Source organism: Dunckerocampus dactyliophorus, chromosome 8, assembly GCF_027744805.1.
Source record: "Dunckerocampus dactyliophorus isolate RoL2022-P2 chromosome 8, RoL_Ddac_1.1, whole genome shotgun sequence".
In the NCBI taxonomy this organism is placed as follows: domain Eukaryota; kingdom Metazoa; phylum Chordata; class Actinopteri; order Syngnathiformes; family Syngnathidae; genus Dunckerocampus; species Dunckerocampus dactyliophorus.
Window position 1 is genome coordinate 5,603,433 of NC_072826.1, and position 25,320 is coordinate 5,628,752.

Genomic DNA, 25,320 nt, shown 5'->3' on the forward strand with positions numbered 1-25,320 from the left:
TCGCACTTTCGACGGTCCATGAACGCACCACGGTTATCTGCTATGAGAAACAAAAGTGAAAGTACAGAACTTTCTCCGACGCTGCCACAGGTATGTTTTTGTATGTTTCCCTTTCTGCAGACACCTCAATCTTGTTCTCAAATGCTGGTGCTATGTGTGAATGGTGAAAGGTGAGTTTTGATGACGAATAATGACGTCTACGTTCGAGTGGAAGTGTGTGCTACACTTACATTGAGCAGGTGCTACCAGATGGAATGAACCATTGTGCATTTTTGCAAGGTGGGTGTAGGTAGTCTCAGACAGTCATAATTTAATTAAAGCAACCTCATTATTGAGCTTTCACGGCGAAGTGTATGTTACAGTGAAATGTATGTGTTTTTTATATATATAATTTACGTATTTAAGTAAAAGAAAACAAATCTTCAAAAATGTACAAAAGTCCATCTCCCCTCCCGTGCTTGTGGCCATGGTACAACGTTCCCAGTCTGTGTCTCTCTATCATTAATAAACAAAAAGGTCCGCCCTGACATTGTCAACCATAACTCAGCATTATACATTGTAAACATGACAATTACATTAGAAATATGCATTTATTCAATATTGTGTCCAGTGAGTGCTGCCTGTCACCTAATTTCATTGGGAATGCAAGTATAGCAACTCACATAATCTGCTATCTGTATGCTTCATCCATTTACTTATTTTCTACCGCTTATCATGTTGAGTGTTGCAGGTGAGCCTATCCCAGCTGAGATTGGCCACACCCTGGACTGCTCACCAGTCAATCACAGGGGAGTGTCGTCAGGTTTTGTTTCGGCAAAATAGAAAGCGAAAGCATCAAAAACACTCCTTCCCGATGGCTCTCCTGTTTTTCCTAGGCGCATGGCGTCGGCTCGTATCATCATGGCGATGGATTGCCAGAATTGTTTTTCCACTTTTCAGAGGTCGACTTGGCGGACCACAGAATGATGCCGGTGGGCCAGATGTGACTGAAGACGTCACAAGTGAGGAGGTCGAGGAGGGCAAGCCATGTGAAGGTCAAAACTCCTTGCAGGAGGTCACAGTCTCCATCGCAGATCTTGCCTACCAGAAGACACAAGCTGACGAAGAGGAGGGGGATGAGTATGACAGGGAAGAGTATCAAGTCAGGGCAACGGATGAGTTGTACTGTGAATATGACTCAACGTGGGAGACAGAGCAGAGCCTGGAGGTGTTTAGTGGGACCGCGACTGCACACAGGTCCACTAGTGTGCGTGTGTATTCATTATAAACACTGCTCCTATATTATTTATAGGTTTGTGCCATTCTTTAGTGAAGTAGTCATGGCTAACAAACATTTATATTCTGTCCATCTTTGTGCACAGTTTAAGTTTAAAAAGTTTCTGAATGCAGCAAGAGACACACAGAACTACAGGCATGGCTACCCAGTAAGTTAACACACACACACAAACTCTTGCAAACATATTTGTAATACTGACGTAATACTGCTACATTTGTTCACAGTTTAAGGCCACACAGCACAGCCCACAACACGTAAGAGCACGCATAAATGACTATTGAGTGAAGTGTGTACAATATTTCCCTCATTACTTCTACTGTTAGCAGGAGGACATGGCCAATTTGAATTTCTACCTCGGAAAGAGACCCTCATTGCCAGACGGTAAACCAACAAATATCAACATTTGCCTGCCAATTAGCCTTATTGTATCAGTTTTTAAGTTAGTGTTTATTTGTAAAATCTGACTCTCAGGCCACACCTAAAGAGATAAAATACACAAACTCAACATTAATCAATGCTTCCAACAATCGGAGGAGTATTCTTTTGATAGTATGTTTAGAATTGTAGCTTGCAGTGGTGTAGACATACACTGCACAATATTGAGTGTGTCATGTGATTTGCTTATGAGAGATTTGTGTTAACTACCAGTTGGACAGGTGTACCTAATAATACAGCCACAGGAAATGTACAGTCGTCCCTCACCACTTGGTGGTTCGAATTTTGCGGCTTCACTCTATCATGGTTTTTCAAAAATATATTAATTAATAAACCATGCTGTTTTGTTGTTGATTATGGCCTATTAGTCAAAACATGCATATTTAAGCTAATGTTTTAAGTATTTTTTTGCTCAAGTTAAGCATTTTCATGCATAAAAATGTTTCAATTAACAAAAATACTAATTGAAAGCATTGAAAAGACACAAAGACATTGATGTAGTATACTACACTAGTCACTAGGTGTCAGTAATGCTACTGTTATGTTTGGTGAGACACACAAGCACCAGACTTGATCGCGGCAACAACAGGCTTTTATTGCAAGTTTGAAATATTTCACAACTGGCACAATAATCCCTAATGAAAATTCCCCCCCCAAAAAACACAGGCTACTTCAGTGTTGCAGAGATGCAACTGCCACTCACTCTGCTCCCCTATGGAACACATTTACACATTTATGTCTTATTTACCCTTATTATGTGTACTATATTGGGTAATACGAGTATAAAGGTGACTATTGGGGTGTTAGTTCATGTCCAGAGGGCTCTAATAATGTTAAAAGCTGTAAAAGGTCATAAACAGGTTTTCTATGCTCCAACTACGAAAATATTCCATTTTTAAATAAGGAATCCAACTTTGAGGAAATTCACTTATCACGGTCGTGTCTGGTACCAATGAACTGCAATAAAAGAGGGATTACGGTACACCTTTTAGAAATGCACCACAGAAACGTGGTCTTATTTCTATTCTAATGGCTTTTATTTAAATAAACACTAACAGGATCATCAAAATTGTGCTTAAAAGCAACCGATTGTAAGTGATCGCGTTCCTGATACCAGCTTTAGATGTGCATTATTGATTTTCAGGTCTCTACATTGGAGATTTCCACACTGCGTGGTATGGAGAGTATGACAATCTGGAATATGTTCACACCTATATTCAGTGGTAAGTAACTTCATTATGTTTGCCACATGCTCACTTCCAGTTTAGGTTATTTATGGAAGTCATACTTTGCAAAAGGTTGTTCCCATTGGAAGTGCCAGGAGTGAACAGTCTGGCCAGTACCCTAACAAAAGCAGAAATTGAGGTAAATTCCTAAGTCACAATTGTGTTAGAAAGGACCTCACACCATCTTACTAACAACTTTTCTTCAGGAGTTTCATAAAGAGCCAACTGCAAAGGAAAATCTGTTGAAGTCATACAAGCTCATGTTGGACTTTTACGGCATTGAGTTGAGCAACGAAGAGACGGGCCATGTCAGAAGGGCAAGGAACTGGAGGGACAGGTTCAATGCCTTGGACGGGTAGCTACTTTGTGACTTTCTCACATTGTTCAGTGTCATGGCCAGAATGATCAAACGTGAATTATTTCTTACAGCCACACTCATAACAACCTGCGAATCACCCGCATATTGAAGTGTATGGGGACCCTGGGTTACCATCACTACCAAGCCCCCCTGGTCTACTTCTTCCTCAACGAGACGCTGGTCCACCGAGAACTCCAAAGTGTCAAAAACAGTGTCCTCAACTACTTCGTATTTACTGTCCTTGATCGGCGAGAACGGAGGAAGCTCATCAAGTTTGCCTACTTGAACTATGACCACGAAGATGAGTTTGTGTGGTGCCCACAGAAGATACAAACTATGTGGTCAAAGTCATGTCCCTCCAAAGCAAGAGCTTTTGATCACCATGATTAACATTGTTACCACTGACCTTATTAAACAACAATGCCCAATCATCAGATTCCCTCTTTCAATAATTCAGGTTCTAAGAATACACTGTATATGGATCATGAGATTATTTAAGGAAATCTAGAATAAGAAAAATGTACCTGTACTCTCAATGTAACTTACGGGTGACAACATTTATGTATTCTTTGAACACATACTGGGGATGAGGTGAGTACCTCCCCAAAGTTGGTGCGTTACATCAACTTGGTGTAGACCTGTGACGTCAAACGAGTAGGCCTGCTGCTGCTGCTGACGTCTTGTTGCCTTGTGACAGAGTTGTGTCTGTTCAAGCTCGATATAATATATCATTTGTATTTGTTCCCAACCAATAATATTGTCACCAGACATGTAATAGGCCCAACAGGTCGGTTATTAGTGTTTGTAACCGTTTACATTTTTCCAACTATAGTTCCTCCTAAATGCAACTAGTATAGAATTTGAAATGCCCTCATACAAATGCAACACTCAAGTATCAAAATTTGCAGTCTAAAGATAATGCTTTTAATGTGAGTTAGTGGTGCTTCTATTTTGTCAAAAATGTAAACCGTTGGAAACTATACAACTGCCAATTACAACAACACGTTATTTAATTTGGCCAACGTTTTACAATTCGAAACACAAAGTTACACTGCTTGAGTTACTCTAGATCTAGGGATGCTCCGATCAGGGTTTCATGCTGCCGATTCTGATACCAATCATGCATGAGGGAAATCGACTGATACCGATCACATAGATTGTGTAAATTTTTACATTTGTGATCAGCGTTATTGACCCGTGGTGTCGTTTAAGGGGGAAAGTTAGGACAATCCGAATGTCCCGGCTGCCAGGGTGGCCAAAAAATACGTAATTATTACAAAAATAAAAAGGGGAGGTGCCCAATGCGATTTTCTTTTTTCATGGTGCCCAGAATTCCTGGTTGTACCCCCGTTAGTGGCTATATGATATGACAAAGGGAACCATAAAATCACCTTCCATTTAGACAAAAACATATTTGACTTACTTTCTCAAGAGAACATATATCACTGGTCAAACTTCCGAGTATGAGACGCCTTCTTTAAGCAGAGGTTGGATGTGAGAGTACAATGATAGCGTATTAGCAGGACTTCCAGGTGTCATGCAGGGGGGCTCCAAGTGAGAGTGCAGTCGGCAAACCCGGTGTCTTCCACTGCTGACAAAGGCGGATCATCTAGTCTGATTAATTCAATTGTTTTTCAGGTTATTTGCTTTAGACTGCTGACTGTCACGCACATACGGGCGAGTGTTGTCCAGCGTTGGCTACGTTAGTGCCGTTTGACCGATCACATAGGGATCCTCGAAAACTCGGCATACTCCGTCGTGTTCTTCGAATCCTGTTTCAAAGCTTTTTAACGTGATACCAAGGCGAGATATTTTTTGTGGCAAGTTTTCGTGCAAAATTTATATTACTCTCACAAACAGCAGGTAAATTCCACACAGCAGTCTTCTCGGTTTGGCACGCCTGCGCAGCGTGAAGGAAAGTAGTCGGGGGACGCTCGCTACAGGTTGCAATAGTACGAGCCAGAGGTGCTCAACTTTTGTGATCGCCATTGAAAGGCATTTATCGGCATATGCTGATCATGTTTTCATGGAAATCAGTCGATGTTGATCGGTGGCCGATTGATCGGAGCATCGCTACCTAGATCTAAGTCTTGGCAATCTCTCCAAAAATTCACTTAAAACTTGTGTTTACAGGCAATTTATACACAGAAGACAAAATGGCAACAGGCTTCCTTGCAGAATGTTGTCACAGCTCAAGGGGCTAGCACACAGGGGCTGACTTTAAAGTTTCTCTTAAAAATGAGCTGACAAATCTATGGAATGTGCATGTATTTTATGCAAAAATGCTATTTCCTCACTTTATCTGTGTTTAAGAATTTGGGATGAAGAATTAGAGACGAATCCGTATGTGATCAAAAATGTTTAATTGGTTGAGCTCAAACAAATCGATTAGGTACTGTAGATAAATGTTTTTTCTCGTCCTGTGCAATGGCCACAGTGCTCAGCAGTTTAGTTACGTGATGATCCATCCAAGGTGTATGGCTTTTATTTTGTCTACTTAGAAAAGTATTATTAAAAACATCAGTATATACACAGATACATTCATATTTACATTTGGTGTGAGACTGGATGCAGTTTTCTTGTTAAAACGGGTTTGACCAAGAGTAATATGTATTAGGACTCAGTAGCAACATACTACACTCCAAAGTCACGTAACTTAAATTGGCCTTCAGTTTTGTTTTGCAAATGTGATAAAACAACTTAAGAACCTTGTATGACAGAAAATACAAACACTGGAATCTATGGAAATGAAATACTGCCATTGTCATTCACAACAGTGAATTTCAGTGGTTATAAAGTCGCTCTCCAAAATCAACTAGTGTCGGTAAAACACACTAGGAAACGTTTTTGTCATTTTCTGCAGTCTTTTCTCTCTCCTTGGGTGTTTCATGTTTACTGTCCTTTTTGTCTTCTCTCCTTTCTCTGCTTCTGCTCGTTTCCTGGCGGTCCCGATCCCTGTCACGGTCCCTGTCACGGTCCCTGTCCCTGTCGCGGTCTCTGTCACGATCTCGGTCTCTGTCACGGTCTCTGTCACGGTCTCGGTCTCTCTCCTTCTCTCTCTCTCTCTCTTTTTCTCGGTCTCTGTCCCGGTGTCTGTCTTTATCTCGCTCTTTCTCTCTGTCCCTGTCTTTGTCCCGGTCTCTGTCTTTGTCCCGGTCTCTGTCTTTGTCATGGTCTCTTTCTCTCTCCTTGTCTCTTTCTTTCTCTCTGTCCTTCTCGCGGTCCCTTTCTCTTTCTTTTTCTCTGTCCTTGTCTCTGTCTTTCTCTCGGTCTCTCTCCCGGTCCTTATCTCTTTCTCTGTCTCTGTCCCGCTCCCTGTCCTTGTCTCTGTCAATCTCCCTATCTTTGTCTCTGTCCCGCTCCCTGTCCTTGTCTCTGTCCCGCTCCCTGTCCCTGTCTCTGTCACGCTCCCTGTCCTTGTCTCTGTCACGCTCCCTGTCCTTGTCTCTGTCACGCTCCCTGTCCTTGTCTCTTTCTCGCTCTCTGTCCTTGTCTCTGTCATTGTCCTTTTCTTTGTCTTTTTCCCTACCCGCCCGGTCTTTGCCCCGATCCCGGTCTCTGCTTCGGGACCTGTCCCGTCTCTTCTCTCGCTCATGGTCCTGTTCCCGCTCTCTGTCACGGTTGTTTCTCCCTCGGTCGCGATCGGAATCCCTTCTGTCAGCCTCCCTATCCCTGGCTCTGTCCTTGTCCTTTTCCCTCTCTCTGTCGCGGTCTCTCCTCTTGTCTGTGTCTTGATTTCCATGTCGCTCAACCTCTGCCTCTTGATGCTTCTCGGCCTCCTTTCCTTTGCTCCGATCTCGTTCACGGCTAGACTCTCGATTCATGTCCCTTTCTCGGCTTCTTTCCCACTCTCGCTCTCTGCTCCACCGCTTGCTCCTCTCCCATAATAAGGACCTCCCAGGGTGAGGGATGTCACGCTCTCTGTCTCTTCTGTGATCACCAGACAGCTCCTTTAGTCTGTCTTCTAATGATTGGGGGGGACCAGAAGTAGATTCTCTGAGCACCGCTTCGAAGTGACTGAAGGGATCTGTGCTCCGAGGTTCCGAGTCCTCTCGGTTGGTGCTGGTTCTCCTCAAGATTTCAGGGGAATGGCGGCGCCAGTATTCATCTCGTCGCCTGTCTGGACTATGGCCTCCCTTGCGATTTGGAAGACCAATGGGAGCTTCTGTGGGAGTTGGGAGCAGTGGGCCACTGTGACGAATAGGTCTAGTGTCATCTGAAAACCTATCAAAGCGGTAACGTTCGGATCCGCCAAAAGGGGCCCTACTCTCCTGAAGAGAAGGAGGAAGAGATATGCGCTCATCAAAAGACCCTCGATGTGGTGGAGAGTGCAGCCTTGGACCCCCAAACTGGTTCAGTGGATTAATGTGTTGTCCACTAATCTCCACACTAGAAGGTGGGCCTCTTGATTCCTCATACTGGGTAGGAGGGCCACGATAAACTTGGCCAAGTGATTGAGCAGGATTGTCTTTAAAAGAATGGTGAGGATGATTTTGATGCTGGTCCACATGTGTGAACGAGTGACTATCTTTGTTATACTGCTCCCTTTGCCCACGGGTTTGTTCCAACATTGGTGGTTGGGCTTGAATTGGTGTTTGACTTGCATGGTCACCATACTGAGCTTGAGGGGGACCCCTTGACCCTGGGAAGTGGGACGGAGGAGGAAGCCTGGTATCAAAATGTCCCGGTGGTGGTCCTGAGAAAGGTGGAGGAGGACCTCTGTTTCCAGGGAAGCTAAAGGGTGGAGGAGGACCGGTAAATCGTGGAGGCAGCTGATTCTGTGCATCAAAAGGAGGAGGTGGAGGAAGGCCTGGAGGCGGCCCTTGTTGTCCAGTATGCTGAGGAGGGATGAGAGGATCAAATATTTGAGGTGGAGGTCCTCTCTGGACAATTGGTGGGTAGGGTGGTGGTACTCTAGGTGGTATAAGGTTCTGAAGTGGTCTTGGAGGTGGCTGCTGCTGTGGTGGTGCTTGGGTGCGTGGCCACTGACTTTGGTAGGGAGGGAAGGGAGTTGGAGGAGGACCAAACTGACGGTTGCCATCAGCTTGCATTGGAGGAGGACCGTGTACAGGAGGGAAAATGGATGGAGGGGGTCCTTGCAAAGGAGGGGGAGCTGACATTGAAGGAAGACCTTGTATGGGTGGGGGTATTGACACTGGTGGAGGCCTCATCACAGGATTCTGTCCTTGGATCTGTTGGGGTAGGAGGAAATTAGATGGTGGGGGGACATCTGCTGGAGGTCTGTACTCGTCAAAACTTGATGCTGGCATGTGATGTCGCACATTGTGGGAATGAGTGTCGCCGACGGCTAAACTGTGAGTGAGAACTGGGATTGTGGAAGTAATTGTAGAAGAGTTTGAAGGCTCATTGCATGAGCTAGAAATGGCTGTGTCTTGGCTATTGTCGTCATATTCTGAATCTTCAGTACTTCTTAAAATACTTGCTGCATTTGGCCAAATATTGTACTTGTCCATCTGTTTTTCAGCTTTGACTGGCTCAGCTTGTTTGCTTATTTCTTCTTTCTCTTCCATGTAGTGGTAATCTATATCAGGGTCCATCGTCTCTCCCAGTAAAGGAATTGACACCTCTGTCTTTGCAGTGTCCATGAAGGGCAGTGTCTCAGATTTCACTTCCTCCTCTGACAGTGGTGTCTGTGAGTCTTGCGACGAGTCAGGAAGGTCAGCAACGGTAGGCAACTGTGGCTCTTGAATTGACTGTTGTGGTGGAGAAGAGCTACCTGTTGACGACTCCTCTTTTTCCTCAGGTTCATCGGTTGGTTTAGTGCTACCTTCTACCTTGCGAGGCATCTGACGAGGATCCCTCCTCTGGTTGATTAGCGGAGCAGTTGAAGATTTCACAAGCTCTTCCACTTTTTTGCCTAGCTGCAGTAACTGACTGCTCCCAATAAGGGTTGGAGGAATAAGTGAAGCCCCAGCTGAGCCGGTAGACGGCATCTGGAGTTCTTCTTGTTTCTGCAATGTCTGATCTCCTTTCTGTTTAAGGCCGTCTAGGATCTTTTCTGGCTCGGTTATATGTTCTTCTGAAACAGTTTCACCTGATACAGTATTGACTTCATCAAATATTGAGTCATCCTCAGGGTCATATGCTATATCATCACCTTCGCTCTGTACCGTTTCAGGTTTATTTACTACCTCAGCTGGTTTATTAGGCACACTGTAGCCCATACTGGGGTCATATTCTTCCTCTGGGTCATATGGCCGGTCATCTTCATCCTCATCTACCGGTTTGTCTTTTGAAATCTGTGCAAACTGCTGCACAATGGGATCTAACATTGTAGCGCGTGGGATGGAATGTTCTGCACCCTGCTCAGATGGAGAGTTTGAAGCTTCCGAGTCATGTTTTTTCTTCCCAAAAAGAGTGTTGAGGATGGTCTGCAGAGGAGTGGCAGCTGCTGCTGCGGAAGCCACAGAGCTGGAGGACGATGGGGATTCCACACCAGTCACAGCTGATGTGGCAGGCGCTTTAACAGACGACAAGAGAGAAAAGACAGATGAGGTGGGCACAGCAGCGCTTGACGTCTCTGAGGAGCTGGCTGGAGGTGACCCTGGAGGAGTTGTGCTGAAGGGGATTTCCAAACTTTGGCGTGTGCTTCGCTCCACTTTGACTGAGGGAAGTGGCTTCGGAAGCCCAGTATCGTCTATATCTTTAATTTGAATCTTAGAACGTTTCTCGTCAGTTTCCAGTGGAGGAGCAGCACGCTTTCTGTCCTTCTGGCAGATGAGGAGCCCCAGGAGGAGGTTGGGCCGAGCTGGTTCAAGTCCTGCAAATGGAACAATTAAAATTTATATACATAACCAACAGAACCACAAGAGCTTCACAAGGACGCCCTTACATCTACAACCAACAAAAATTTTGGAATCTCTCTCTTTATGTTCTTCAGTGACATGCAGTCAGGGGAGGCAGGTGAGACAGAGAATTGTCATATTGTATTTTTCATTTAAGGTGCACTATTTAAAACTACATCCACCTAATACTCACAGTTCTCCGTTTTGTTTAGATTTTTTTAGGGTGCAGCAGGATGCTGATAAGTAAACCCTAACCACAACCTTTTTTTTCCAAATAAAAAATGTGTCTTGTCTATTTGTGGGAATTAAGCAACGTTTTCATTCAAGTGAAATCAATTGGGGGGGAAAAAAAAGAGTGCAGTCAGTGTTACATTGTCAGAGTGCCCCCTACAGTACAAACACGTGAATCAATACTATATATAACAATGGGCTCTCAACATGACGACTCGCTCTCAAATCTAAAAGCTTACCTGGTCCATCAAACGGTAAGAGTTTGGAGGGTAGTGGGTCCTTTGAGCTCAGTGGGATGAGATAGAGATCTTTGATCCGCCGGTTGCTGTTAGCCACTACACCAAATCTTTTCCTGCTGCTGAAGTAAGAGAAGAGAGACACATAGGCCACTTCTTCTTCCTCTGTGGCTGGGTGGAACCGGATCAGACAGAGCTCCTGTCACCAGAGCAATGTAATTAATTACTTTTTCACTTCTTTTTTTAATTATATAATTACATTTTTGTACCAACCAACCTTGGACAATGAGGTTTTCAGCTTCCCGACATAGTCCCACACTGTATTTGGAGAGATTCGTCCTCCCACGTGAATGGTGTCTGGCAAATCCTGCAGAACATTCATCAGACGTGAGTAGTTTGTCATAAATAAATTTGTCATAAAATCAGAACAAATACGTTAAATAAAAAATATATAGTGCGGCGTTAAAAAAATGTACCTCTTTTAGATACTCAAAAGAGCCGGAAACCAGGTAAGCTTTAGTTACAAACTTGGCCACAGACTGCATGTTGATAAATCCCTTCCATATCTTCTCTTGACCATGGAGGAAGATTGCCGTCTCCCCCTCAAGAGGTGGATCAGAGGTACTGCAAAAAGCAAAGCCATTTTAAAATATATTTTTTTTTCCAAGAATACAGCATTCAGAAATGTTTTAAGATTAACTACTTAATTATCAAGATGGTTGATTAAACAGTTAGCACCCTATTTTAATGCCATTACAAAAAACTGATTTCAAACATTTTCAAATTAATTATTTATTCCTTCACTTAAATGCATCAGTTAGCAAAATTATCATTAAATACCTTGTTTTCGCTGGTTTGGACAAAGCCACTGAGGGTGGCGGTGGTGGAGCAGGAGGCATAGGAAGGGGTCCCTTAGCTACAACCTCCATGGGAACAGTGACGGGAGCTGGGAGAGACTCAGTCATGTTGTTTATGGGTTTTTCCGGAGCAGTGTAAGTGACGGTAACACCTGAGCCATGTCTGGCCATGCGCGGGTCTCGGCGCGTGATGCTGACAGATGAAATAGTGGGGTTGATGGCTGGGGCCGTTTGGACAGGTGGGGCAAGGCTGTTGGGATCCTCTTGGTAAAGCTGTGTCTGTGGGTCTGGAACAACTGCTTCCATGCCAGACTGGTACGGTGGAGGGATGTGCTGCTGGTAAACTGGGGGGGCTTGCGGTTGGCCGACAGCAGAGGCTGACTGCAACTCTTGTCTGGATGGGTCAGGCTTCTTTGTGTGTTTAGTTTTCTTTGACGCAAGTTCGTCTTCTGTTTTCTGACCTAAAGGACAATTTACAGGCGTTACTCATAAAAGCTTGTTTTTATTATACCCTTAACAATTTCAGTAACCCATTACAAATGTATGTCCTCAGACATGCACTCTATGTGGGACACATAAAGAGAACCTGCTGAAATTTCACAATTTGCACTTAGTCTGCATGTATTATTGTGCATCTTTGTGATTTGGGATTTAAGTCCTACCTTCCTACACAGTCTGACTGTACTGCCATTGGCACTAGATGGAATAGATGTCAATCATTATATGAGCACCATAATGAGTATTTTTTAGGACAAGACATTAAATGTGCTGTCTGTCATGGTTTGGTACTGCAATTGGAGCCCTAGCATTCAAAAGTACTATATCCCACCCTCTTCCTGCTCAGCCATGACGGCTAATTGTTGATAGCTCCTCTGAGACTGTGTGCAAGTGCACAAGCCATGAATGAGTGATAGCCTTTACCACTACTCCTAGAATATCTATTTTTTTGGTACAATCTCTTCTCTGAAGTCACTATTGGTAACATATGCTAACCGGTGGTGGTGGGGGAGTGAAAAAAGGCGTAATTTGAAGCCAAGGATGGATAAAATTCCTAATATCAAACAAAATAAATAAACATACATACACACATACACACATATACATATACACATATATATATACATACATATATATATATATATATATATATATATATATATATATATATATATATATATACACACACACACACACACACACATATATATATATATATATATATATATATAAAAATCAAATACAATTGAAAGTAATACAATACAATGCATAATAATTCAGGTTAGATCTGCATCATAAATCAGCAGTAAGACCAGCTGTCTCGTTTCATTTACCTGTGCATATTTTACAGTTGAGGTCAAACAGATGAGTCCTGTGCTCTGAAGTCGTGTCTTTGAGCATGCTACTGAAAATATCTGGCATACTACTGCCCCCCTCAACGGCCGACGGCTGAGTCGCAGCTGAAGGAGTGAGGCCAGCCTCATCTTGGTCCTGAGGGTATAATAAAAGTTTAGTATGAAATCCTAATAGAACCCTAACAATTTGCTTGATGCCCATAGTGTCATTCAGAGCACAGTGTGGTGCAAGTACATTTTGTGCTTTTTGATAACAAAAAGGTACAGTAAAAGAGAGGAAGGACCATACTACCCAGGCTACCGTGTTTAGTTATAAAGGTGAAAAAAAAGTGTGAAAGTGGTAGAAAGAGAGTGCCACCACTTACTACAGCAGAAGCCATGCGAGCAGATGAAGTTGTGGCAGAGATACATACATCCGCATCTGATGATGGTGGGACATCCTCCACGTCCATGCTGTGTGAGTCATACCTATTGCCTGGTTTGGAATGCCCTGAATGGGCCCTTGAACTAGATGACTGCGCCTAGGGGATACAACAATGTGCACTGCTAAGACACTTCATCATAAAGTCTGCATGTCATAGACTAAAATGCCTTTGTAGTTTGAAGATGAAAAAACATTTTACCTGAGGTGGATCTGGCTTCTTCCAGTCTGATATCTCCTTGGAAACCATTTCTTCAGCACTCATCCTTACAAGTCGGAAGGGTGTAACCTCACCTCCAATCACCTTGTAGAACAGGCCCTGACGTACATGCACCATTTAATTAACAGCCATTAAAAAGTCATTTTTCATCATGCAAGCACAAGTTTGTGTTCACTCACTTTGTTTTTGGGGTCCTTGAGGTTGAACATGAGCGACCTGTATTTGTTTTTGTACTTGCTGTCAGTGCTAAGGCAGAGGTTAAACATCTCCTTTTCAATGGCAAAAGACAGCCGTGCGACCTCACTCTCTGTCATTTTCAGATCATCACTATCACTCACTCTGGGGGGTAAGAAGTACAACACAAGCGTTGGACCAAGAATATAGCTCTATGAAGTTAGAAAAAGTGTTTTGAGGATTCTCACCTCTTATAGAGAATGTCTGTCAGAGAGCGACGAATGTTCTGTCTCATCTGGTGATTGGGGGGAGGCGGCATAGGCGATACGGGGGGTGCTGAGGAAGATGGATGGTGAGGTCTTGGTGAGGCAGAGTGACTGGGGGGAGCTGAAGACACTGGAGAGGACGGGACTCTTGGAGATGACGAGGCCTGGCTACGGGATGGAGTGTCCTTTTGTTGAGGCTGCTTCTTCGGAATGGTAAAGTTGGACTTTGTAACTCTCAGGGCTCCTGTGACATGGATGGGCCCTGGTGGGTACGGTGATGGGGTAGGGGTGGCCGTTGCCCGCAGTTTCTTGGACTTTACTGTCGATTTACTTGGAGGAGTCGCTGGTCTCTTTGTCCCCTTGGAACTGGTGGACTGAGCGGAAGGTTTCTTGCCCTTTGGAGACACCTTGGATGACCTGGTGGTCATTGTCTTCTTCGTTTTTACTAGGGTCTTGGAATCAGTGGAAGGTTTCTCATGAGTTGGAGCTGCTTCCTTAGCCTGCTTCTCTTCTTTGGTTGAGGCTGGAAATCACAAAATACCAACATTTTTAAGTATACCATCACAATACAGCTAAATTTCTACATTATATAGAAATAATTAGCTAAATTTCTACATTATATAGAAATAATTACATTACTTTGCATCACTGAACACTCAACATTCAAACCATATTGCAACATTAGACAGCCATCATTTGTGTGTGTGTGTGTGCATTGATTGCATAACCCATGTGTATTTGTGGAAAAAGCAAACGTGTCATGCTGTGGAAGTACATTATGAAATATTAAGTGAAGGTGAATATGCTGTGACAAGAAAAATGCCATGACAAAATTTGCCATTGAGAACAACCATTTGTTCATGAGACTTTAAAAGCATCGGTGTTCAACATTGTTACTCCAGCCTAATGCACTACTTTACAAGTCAACTTGAAAAAAGGAATCATGGAGTTGAAACAAGTTGGGTTGGTGTTTAAGAATAAAATCATTAATCCTCAAACTGAACTTTAATCATGAGTTCAGCAACATTCCATCGCCATCCAACTTGATGTCACTTCTCAATCATGATTCCTCAAACACTAACATTTTCCAAACAAAAAAAAGGCGTGAAAGCCTTTAAAGCCTTGTTCATAGTAAATTCAAAGCCAACCACTAGTTATTCTATTGTCAGCCCCTTTCCTGTGACTATGGAAAATTTTGATTTAGCCTTTGCAATGTGCCCAAAATGATCACTCAAAACATGTCTAGCCAGGCCTAGTGGCATTCCACAGAAACTCACAAAGCATCCAAACTAAGGTGTAACAGGGTCCCACTCAAAAGTTTCCGCATGGGAACACTGTTGGTTTTGGTCAAATCACAGCCACTCTTCAAAAGTTTCTGTACAGGAACACTTAGTCGACTCCTTGTGTTGGTTAAATCACAGCCATCTTCTACCATGCCCCTCAACTTCTCTGCAGCCTCTCCAAGTGGTCTTGGGCTTTTCGCTGCACCCTGGATGGACTCAACAAGCAGCTCTCTTCAGCCGCTGCTCATGTGGGGCGATCATCTTCACATCCATCTTCTGCACGTTTATTTAGATGTATGCTTGTTCAGTTGAACCTGACAGGCTATCCAACAGCAAGCCAACACTGCTCAGAAAATCAATCAATGAAGGCATCCATAAATCTGTCACATCTTTTTATTTTAAGCCAGTTTCCTACGGTCAGTGATGCATTCGATTTAATGAGTTCAAAGGGTTAAAAAAAAAAAAGTCACCATGCCAGCCTGCAGGGGAAAATGCCACTTGGCTGACAAATTTGTACATCATAGATGAAAGGTGTTACGAGACCTACCTGCTCATGTGAGGAATTCTGACTTACAACTTATTGGAAATGACCCTCCACAAACTATCCAATCCAATCAAAATGATTTAACGGCATCGAGGGGACTCAGAATGTTTTAACTGCTTTCTCGGCTGTTTTTTTCCCCCCCCGAAGAGAATGCAGCAGCAGAGGCCCAAGCATCCTCGTTTAGCCAACACGACAAATGCAGATTGACGATTCCCATAGGGCAGGACAATTACAGTCACTGCCACAATGCAACGACAGGCCTAATGAATGATTTGAACTCGTAGAGCTTCCTAATGCGCGTGCCCTGTTAAATGAATCTGATGTGGAGGATCTGTCTATATTGCTGAATTACTCCATACTCACCCAAAAGCCAGATTATACACTTACCTTTTCAGCAGCCGCCACTATCCCATCCGGAGGCACATGCTTGCATCATTAAAATCACAACACTTAACCAGACATGTTTAAATCAACTACTACAGCCCCTCCTGTTTTACGTTAGCATGAAAGGCAGCACATTTAGGATAGAAAAACAAAGTACAAGTAACAAGAAGACCCTCAAAGAGATACATACACTTTTTGTTTAACACTGTTGCTGATATGGGTGTAGTCTTTTCTGGTGGTACTGCAATGTAATTATGGTCGCTGGACCAGGACGCGGTGGCAGGCGAGGGCCGCTCTTCCACAGCATGCGCATCTTCGTCGTCATCATCTGGAACGCAGTTGCCTCCTTCATCGCTCTCTGTATCCACCCTGTTGTCCTTAGGGCTCTTAGTCCCGCTGGCAGCTCCGCTCTGGATGGAATCAAATAAAGCACACACATTCAAGCAGTTTAGTGGCAGCCAAAAGAGTAACACGGCATTCAGAGCAACACTCTCACACGTTTGTTTTGAGGTTCTACTCATGCAGTTTGCTAAGAAAATCTGTCAATTAAGTCTTTCGTATGTCCCACTATTCATCCAGTCAAAACTAACATCTTAGACACAGTTGCTAGGGAACACAAAAGATTTGGACATGGTAGGGATTTAACTTATCATTCCCCACTGAGTTTCATAGCTTGAACTGAATGACTCTGGGACAAGCTACAAACTGTATGTACATAAAATGTGCATTAAAAGGGCTGCATGCACCGGGTTCCTCCAGCTGCCTAGAGGGCGCCAACTTCCTCTTCCTGCTTTGAGTACGCCGGCGTAACACACGCTCGCACACTAGCACTAGTTATGTTTGTCATCGTAATGATAGCAATTTGGCAAAGTTTAGCTACTCGGTCTGGTTATCTCTGAATGTATAGCCAGAACATCAACATGAACGGAAATGATTTATCGCCTCTGTGAGACTGCTCGTGTGCGTGTGTACACACCACAGCCTTGAGTGACAGTCAAGATTTTATTCATGAAACAAAATTTTATGACAATTTTTATGGGGTTTCATTCAGAATTGTGAAGAAATGTCTTTTAGAGCGAGTGGCATAAAAGTGAGAAACAAAACTCTGCAAGCTGCATTTAAGAGCTTCTAGATGTAAGGGCAAGCATTATTGATTCATTATTCATATGCAAATACAGCAATAGTCTCTGTGCCCTGTGTCCCACCAGGGTCAGCTACAGTGAATAGTTCATTAAAAGTAGTCAAAATAATGAATATGAAATACCCAGATGACGGCAAGTGTGCACAACAGCAGCAAAGCCTACGTAGTAGGTATCCACCTACCTCTTTAAATAGATGTTTAATAACAAGGTAGCGATATTTACTTACGGATTACTAATAATGGCCCGCACCAACACATGAGCAGAGTGTAGTCTGAACTATGACACTTTAAGATACAGTTTGCAAATTTGAGTAAACTTGCAAGCTGTGATCACATCACATTTGACATCACAAAGTGTTTAAAGCATTTCGTCATATAGTGACAGATGAAATGGGGTGTAATAGGGTGTAACGGTTTCGGTACAGAGACTTTAGTTCAACACAAAGGTGTACCGTGTTCCTATGTGGTATGCATTAAAAGTGAAAGACAGGATGCATTTACTCTGTAACCAACTACAAGCTGTCATGAAAGGCAAAGTATTCGGCCACGCGGGGCACCTCCACAAGCCCGGGGAGTGTACCTTGGCACTGCCATTGAAGGCGAGGTGTGGAAGCGTGCAGCCCATCCTCTGACTAGCGATAGTACTAAAAAGACAAGCCTTCCTGGTGCAATACGTAAACCAGTGGTGTCCAAAGTGCAGCCCGGGGGCCATTTGCAGACGGCGGCTTGTTCATTTATTTGACCCGGAGCAAACAAAGTTATAAACAGCAAAACATTTTTCAATTGTGCAAAATGACATACTGTAACAAAAAATGCTGAAATGTTGGTACTTAGAACTAAAAATAACAAAGATTTCTCTTTAAATATGTTTAACTTTTCAACTTTCACCTTTAAAGACAAGCGGATAAGACAAAAGCAGTGAGCTAGCATTTTTCAGCTACAAGATGGAACTACTGATGCTGCACTTCTGCCAACAAGAAACTTACATATACTAAAAAAATAATGATTGTTCAAACTCTTACTGCTTTACTTACCTGCACTATTTCCCTTTCCTAAAAAAAAAAACCTTTTAAATTGATATGGTATATCATTTTTTTTATTCAAAAATTTTAATTTCTTCAAATTATGAAATTATAAATATTTCCAAGAAATGTATTTAGTGCCCTTATTGTACCAAAAATGAACTTTATGGTTATTTTAACGGCAAGGTAACTACTGAACTGTGAGGATGTACCGTTACACCCCTACAAAATACTGATAAAGAAAATCATTTCTAGAGTAGCGGTCATGTTTACACAAATGCTCTGTGGTTATGCGCATGTGCACACAAGGCAAACAGATGCAAAATACGTAAGTAGGAGAAGAAAAGAGCTGCTATCTCAGTGATGGCATTATTGGCAGTTACAACTTCTGAGCAAAGAAAGCATATATCTGCATGTCATATCAAAGCAGTAAAAGAAGCCCACAAGATAAACAAACATATCCAAGTGAAGCTAAACCACATCTTTTCTCAACTTAAGGCAGTCAAAATTACCTTTGACGCAGAGTTGGATTTCTGAGCCGAGTCCTTGGGCTCTTTGACATCAGTGAAGGCCTTCACGGTCACAGCAGCGTGTTTCAGGATGCAGTCGTTTCCACAGTACACAGAGTCAGGCTGGGCGTTTTTCTCACAGCCGGGCCCAATACATTTTGGAAGGGAAGCATCCTCCGGTGCCGCCAACTTAGTTTTCTCATCTGCCGCTGCCGTCCCCGTTGTTTTCACCTCCACGTTTGAAGCCACCTTCTGCTCCATCTCTGGCGCTTTCAGCTCTGGTGTGGCGGCCGCAGTCTTCCCCGGCTTTGGCGCCCCCTTCTGGACAGCGTGTGGTAGCACTGGCTGTTGTGGCGACTGCTTAAGGTCGGTACACAATACAATCAACAGCTAATGATGAGCAAGGCAGTGAGAAAAGCTTTGTGAAGCATCTTAAGAACATCACAAAAAATAATAATGGGGAAGTTCACTCCCCAACTTTCCTCTGATTTGGGACATGAATCATGATGCATCCAATACAAGCACATACATATTTAAACGTTATCCTGCCAACTTTTATGAGTGTTTCAACATAAACAAACTTAGATTATTTGTTAGGACCTACCGGCTGAAAGATTTTTATCTTCTTTTTCCCCGTTGGATTTGAGGCTTTCTCAATCCTGCCTTTGATACCCATGTCTTCACTTCCAGCAGATGGGGGTGCTGCCAAACTTGGACTTGTTGAGGTACTGAAGTCAGTGTAAGACGCAAAACCCGCCGCCATCTGTAGTGCGGACATCTGAAGTGCTGTGCCGGCTTTGGGCTTGCCCATGTCTATGCTCATTGACAGCGTGGAGGTCGCAGGCCTGATCACCTGGCTTTTCTTAGCTGTGCAGTTGGGGCAGATGTAATCCTCGCCATTCCTCTCCATCAGACGCCCCCGAGCCTCTGTGATGCCCACACAGTCTCCATGGAACCATTCCTCACAGCGGTCACAGCAGATCATGAACCTAGTGAGCAAGGACACTTGTAATGGCAGCAAAGTCCGGTTCTATTCATTTGTTCTGCTTCTTCAAAATAAAGAGCTAGTATTTGTGGATTTGGTATACAAATTCAATTCTGAGTATTTCAATACCAAACAGCTTTAGCTTGCCTGTCTTTGGATATGAAGTCAAGAGCGTTTCTTAATCAAAGTTTCAGCACATTTTTAGACCCAGTCATTCTCACCTGTTTATCTTAAAAATAAAAATGTTTAGTCTGGATAAAAATATTTACAAAAGCTGCTTTCATCATCTACAAAAGGGAGATGCTTAAAAAAACTGGAAAAAACTGTATAACTAAAATGTATCCAGCTTGCTCATTAGTCAACTTAAAAGGGAAAAGAACTTAACTATCAGATTTAATCAGAGCCGCTGTTAAATTTTATTAGTGAATTTACTGAATCCAGAGAAAATTCCAGAATTGATGAAATTTTACCCCTGAACAGTTAAGTGGGCTTTAGATGTGGCAGGTTTGTAAATATCCTGCATTCCTAAATCCACAGTGTGGACTCCCCTCCCCTTATCAACATTGGGGGGTTGTATTTGTACAAGCTCATCAACATCATGCACACACAGACATTCTTGAATTGTCTAGAGCAGCGATTCTCAACTGGTGGGTTGGGACCCAAAAGTTGTTTGCGGATCCAATTTTTTGTGGGTCGTGGGTTTAAATATGTGACATACAACCAATTTGACTTGTTTTATTTTTGTATTTTGAAGAGAAATTGAGCATTATTTTGTAGTCATTTAGTCTCATTACAGTTATAAACAAAATATCTAAATTCATAGTCTATTAGTGCAATTTTAATGTATGCATATTTGTATCCAAGGAGTTATGTTCCTCCTCATTTCCTTAATAAAATGCCTCAAAAATCCATCCATCTTCTACCGCTTATCTGAAATTGGGTGGCAGGAGCAGCAGCCCAGAATTCCCTCTCTCCGGCTACTTCATCCAGCTCCTCCCAGCGGATCCCGAGGCGTTCCCAAGTCAGCGGGGAGACATAGCCTCTCCTAAGTCTCCTGGGTCTTCCCCAAGATCAGACGTGCCCTGAAAACCTCCCCATGGAAGTGTCTGGGAGGCATCCTGACCAGATGCCCGAGTCACCTCATCTAGCTCCTCTCAATGTGAGAGTCGAGTTTCCCGGATGACAGTACTTCTCACCTTATCTCTAAACGGGAGAACCCAGCCAGCCTATGGGGGGAAAAAACACCTCATTTTGACCACTTGTATCGCGATCTTGTCTTTCGGTCAGTGCCCAAAGCTTTAAGAACGTAGCTCTCTCTTCACCACAACGGACCGATGCAGAGTCCGCATCACTGCAGACGGCACACCCATCTGCCTCTCAATCTCGTTTTCCATCCTTCCCTCAATTGTGAACAAGAACCCCAGGTACTTTACTCCTCCACTTGGGGCAAGATCTCATCCCCGACCCAGAGATGGCACTCCACCCTTTTCTGGACGAGAACCGTGGACTCGGACTTGGAGGTGCTGATTCTCATCCCAGCCAGAAAGCGCCTTAAAAACTTCCCTAAAATGCACTTTGGACATATAACATGTGTATTCATGTTGAAAAAGATGCTTTAAAAAGGCGCTTTCAAAAAACAAATACATTTGCTGCATTGAGATAAATAAAAGTGGGTTGTGACTAATGACCACTTGAAAACGTGGGTCCCGGGTTGAGACCATTTGAGAACCCCAGGTCTCGAGAACTGGCTCTATTCACACAAACTGACTAAAGAGGGGGAAAAAACAGAGTTAACTGAAAAAAAGTTGCTACTCTATGTCCGATCCAGCTGACTTGCATTTCTCATAGCTTCACTGTGCTCAAATCTCAATGTTCCTATGCTTTCCATTATGCATTGTCATCCACATCATTTGTACAATTACAGTGGCCTGTAATGGACGGCCATTCTTTTGCATCAATGACAGTAGCTTCGTGGTATATTTATACATTTCTTTGTCTTCATTGTAATTTATTGCAGGCGTTGGCCAAAGTTGTACTTGTGGCAATCTGTAAGCATTTCAAGGAGCAGAATATGCAGATGTGTTACCCTACCCCTAAACCAAGATGAGGTCCGGCCTCATGAAGTCTAGTTTACATGTAATTGTACATTTCCATCTGCGTGGTGAACATGACAACAGTGTGTTGACATTTAGACCAGGTAAAACATTGTGAGAAAACACTGAAAACAAACCTTTTGTTGTGTTTCTGCCGACAGATGCAATAAAGTGCGTTGGGGTCATAGCCTCCATCAGACTCACTGCTTGAAGATGAAGAGGAGGAGGAGGAAGATGCATCATCGTCGTCGTCGTCGTCGCTGTCCTCCTGTACTTGAGACTTGGTTGTGGCGCCAACAGCCTGCCCAGGGGCACACCCCTTCACATTGGTACTGTTCACATTGGCGGCCCTTTTTTTATTAATGTATGTTCTAATCGGTCCACGCTTTACCGGCACTCCAGGTTTTTCTGCGCTCTCCTCACTTTCGATTTTGGTGTCGTCATCGTCCCCCGTGTCCGCTTGCTTCTTTTCCTCCTTTTCCTTTGAATCCAACTCAGGCTGGCGCTGATCCTTATTGGTGCCTCCCTCATTTATTTTGGAGCTATTCGAGTCCCCGGTTTTGGCTGCATCTTTTTCCTGTATCTCAGTGCCATCTCTGCTGTCCTCATTGTCAGAGCTTCCTTCAACTGTGGCGCTTTGTCGTGTGCATCTGCCAAATCGCATTGACTTTCGAGCCGGCTGCTCCCTCACGCTACTTCGCGTTCTCCTATCGGACGCCTCAGGCTTGTCCTCCAGTGTTTTTGTGTCTGCAGTGCCATCAAAGCTGGCCTCAGACGCAGTTTCCGCATCAGTTGGGGTTTGTGAAGGAGGATCTGCACTTTCAAGAGTCGGGGGGGCACTCTTTCTTGATACTCTTTTAGTAGAGAGGAATTCCTCCAGTTTGTCTGTACGCTTGGCCTGCCTGCCACTGCGGCGTACAGGATAGCGTCTGTCTGTGCTGTCAGTTGCTGCCTCCACCGGCATCTCTCGCTTTGCAACAGTGGACCGACGGAACCCCCAAGTTTTCTTTAATTCACCGCTGGCTTTGGAAGATTTCTCTATTGTCTGTTCAACCACATCTTCATTTTCTGTCTGCTTTTGCTCACTGGGCCGCTCTTCATTACCTGTGGACAGACGATTACAGGCTATGGGAAAAGACATCACAGCACATGCTACAGTAAAGCTTCAAAATATTTCAATTAAGGGGGGGAAAGAGTGCTCTAATTTCTCTTATGTGCCTTGAATTTCCAACCACCACCGTGATCTGAAGATTATAGAATCTGACACCACAGTTCCGCCCAGTACAACGCAGATATTCAATGCCTGCATTATTAAGGGAGAAGAAGCTCATTCAAGATACCTTGAGAGCAGTTATCCATATGGTCCTGGCTCTGTTCTGGCTCAGGAGCTACAGTGAACTCAGGGCTCACATTCTCCTCCATGGATGATGGAGTCAATCACTACTTTCAAACTCAATGTCTAAGAGAAGAGCACAACAGGGTCACTAATATATTGCAATTGAGGTAGATCACCGACTAAATTTGAAAATGTGATTTGTGCCATCTAATATTAACAGCCGCATGGTGTACCAAGAGGAAACAAGCCAGTGAGTTCCAACAACTCCTTTATCAGATGTTTGCCTTCAAAAGTCCCAACGACCTCCTTTACTGCTTTAGGAATATATACTGCCGACATGGGTAAACACATTTGCATTGTATCTCACTAGGTTTAACAACAAGACAAAAAAAATACACTTGAGTTTGCATCCACTCTCCTTAGCTGCAACCAGCAAATGTTATGATATTCTATAATGTAACTGCTCAAGTGGAATGCAAGAGCAAGTTCTGTAAATGACCATGTTGCATGGCCTACTGCTGCAAAACAAAAGACAGACAAATAGAAGAGTAACAGTTTGGTTAATTATTCTGACATTTTGCTTCACTTGAGAGCAGGGTGCCTCATTTTCAACAGTCAAGTTAATGTCAATTGACAACTGGTGTGTGGTACAAAAATTGGATTAAAATGATTAAAACTGTACCTTCAATTTGTCAAACTAAACAATGGCTTCACAACAACAATCAGGTTTGAAGATCTGCCAGAAAAAGAAATTGCAGCTTAAGGTAAGAGCATTTTGCAAATATGTAAACAGTGAAAACATTATTTTTTTCTGAAACCGCCCATGTGCGTTACCTTAATGTTATCCGCAACAATATTTTAATCACAGGCGTTTCCAATTGTCAATTATAATTGATTTCAACAAAAAAATAATTAAATAAATTATATAGGTCAACAAGAAATGTTTTTCCCCACAGAGGTTAGTGAAACAATCGTCGAATATAATGATTTTAACTGCGTTGTTTTTTTTCTTAAAAAACGCATCTTCTTCACACATACTTAAAAGTTTCATCGAATACAATAACACGCAAGGCTGGCTGCAGGGGATTGAAACACTCCACGGATACTGCGCTTGTGTCGCGGTACCGAGCCACGTGACCGGGGGGTGCTAATGCCAAAAAACGGAGGGAAGGTCCGGATAATTATCAGATGTAAACATTACAAATATAAACACACAACAAAGCAACGACGACGATGTTTTAATGTGTAAACATGTCAATGAAGTCGTTCGGAGTAGCTCTTCTGCTAGCTGGTGACGTATATGGCCCAAGCGTAAGGCTACACACGGCCTTTAATACGCATGATCCAGGACCGCAAACACCTTAATCACAGCAAGATTTACGATCACGTAAAATGTCGAAAAACTGTCGAATTTAACTTTACTGTCGAAAGACACCAGACAAACGACGCCACGATCATATAATCTCGCATCAACCTCAGTCTAATAATGGCCGCAAAGCCATCTTTGCTAATCATGTTAGCTATCTACACGGCGTTAGCTCGAGCAAAGCGCAAACAAGCAGTTTGACATGGGGACATGTGATGAGTCACGGTGTCTTGCCCAAACCAATCGTATCACATCAAATTTACGTACTACACGAATCGTAGTTGGTATTATTTGGTAATAAACGATGATGTAGTGATTTGGTTAATGCACTTGTAGCTCGACAGTCCACAAGCATGAGCTAGCTAATAGCTAAAGAACTAGCTAGTTGCGCTTGTTATAAAAACAATTTAAGAGTGCATAAACAGTGTGTATTCTTTCGGTAACCAATTACCAATATTAGTAATGATTTAATCCGAGTTATTTGGTCAAGTTAACGCGAGCCTAAGCACCTTCAACCTTGCATGGCGTTACCGCAGTAGGCGTTAACTGGCCAAACCTTGCAAATCGTGTGGTGGTAAAAGAACCAATGCATCTCACATACATCAACCAAAAGCAACTAAAATGACACCCGAAATGTTCTACCCACCTACACGAGAGAAATATAGACGATGTGCCCTCGTTTATTCCTCGCTGGGTCAAGCCTCCATTTTCCAAATCCTGATGGAGCTAGCTGACTGCGCCAGATGGCTGACAGTATACAGGACGCGCGGAGTGGTGACTCAACGGCGCTCCTACCGGC

The 25,320-nt window shown here is 43.3% G+C and overlaps 2 protein-coding genes across 9 annotated transcripts; one reads left to right on the forward strand and one right to left on the reverse strand.

Moving 5' to 3' along the window:
• Window positions 1-70: 70 nt before the first annotated feature.
• Window positions 71-3,744, forward strand: LOC129186713 (opioid growth factor receptor-like protein 1). Its single transcript, XM_054785236.1, has 9 exons — window positions 71-90; window positions 940-1,246; window positions 1,362-1,424; window positions 1,501-1,530; window positions 1,600-1,657; window positions 2,856-2,934; window positions 3,010-3,076; window positions 3,144-3,292; window positions 3,367-3,744. The coding sequence occupies exons 5-9, from the start codon at window positions 1,609-1,611 to the stop codon at window positions 3,683-3,685; spliced, it is 663 nt and encodes a 220-aa protein (XP_054641211.1). The 5' UTR covers window positions 71-90; window positions 940-1,246; window positions 1,362-1,424; window positions 1,501-1,530; window positions 1,600-1,608; the 3' UTR covers window positions 3,686-3,744.
• On the reverse strand, window positions 2,402-25,320 carry LOC129186708 (death-inducer obliterator 1-like). Of its 8 annotated transcripts, XM_054785224.1 has the most exons (18): window positions 25,168-25,273; window positions 23,838-23,891; window positions 23,160-23,278; window positions 22,211-22,923; window positions 21,957-22,120; window positions 19,346-19,730; window positions 18,745-19,101; window positions 16,260-16,479; window positions 13,841-14,381; window positions 13,598-13,757; window positions 13,401-13,517; window positions 13,143-13,298; window positions 12,757-12,913; window positions 11,409-11,886; window positions 11,045-11,192; window positions 10,846-10,935; window positions 10,572-10,767; window positions 2,402-10,076 (listed from the first exon to the last, which is right to left on the reverse strand). In XM_054785224.1, exons 3-18 carry the CDS (start codon window positions 23,239-23,241, stop codon window positions 6,130-6,132), a joined length of 7,911 nt encoding a protein of 2,636 aa, XP_054641199.1. In that variant the 5' UTR covers window positions 23,242-23,278; window positions 23,838-23,891; window positions 25,168-25,273; the 3' UTR covers window positions 2,402-6,129. The 8 variants fall into 8 exon arrangements, with proteins under 8 accessions (XP_054641199.1, XP_054641197.1, XP_054641198.1 ...); XM_054785222.1 differs by having other exon boundaries at window positions 2,404-10,076; window positions 18,745-19,098; window positions 21,957-22,923; XM_054785223.1 differs by having other exon boundaries at window positions 2,406-10,076; window positions 13,191-13,298; window positions 21,957-22,923.

Coding starts and splice junctions, on each gene's coding strand:
- LOC129186713 (XM_054785236.1), top strand. CDS start 1,609: ATGGCCAATTTGAATTTCTACCTCGGAAAGAGACCCTCATTGCCAGAC. Junction 1,658..2,855: donor GAGACCCTCATTGCCAGACG/GTAAACCAACAA, acceptor ATTGATTTTCAG/GTCTCTACATTGGAGATTTC. Junction 3,077..3,143: donor TAACAAAAGCAGAAATTGAG/GTAAATTCCTAA, acceptor ACTTTTCTTCAG/GAGTTTCATAAAGAGCCAAC.
- LOC129186708 (XM_054785221.1), bottom strand. CDS start 23,241: ATGGAGGAGAATGTGAGCCCTGAGTTCACTGTAGCTCCTGAGCCAGAA. Junction 14,382..16,259: donor AACAGTGTTAAACAAAAAGT/GTATGTATCTCT, acceptor TGTGATTTCCAG/CCTCAACCAAAGAAGAGAAG. Junction 13,299..13,400: donor AGAAGCCAGATCCACCTCAG/GTAAAATGTTTT, acceptor TGTATCCCCTAG/GCGCAGTCATCTAGTTCAAG.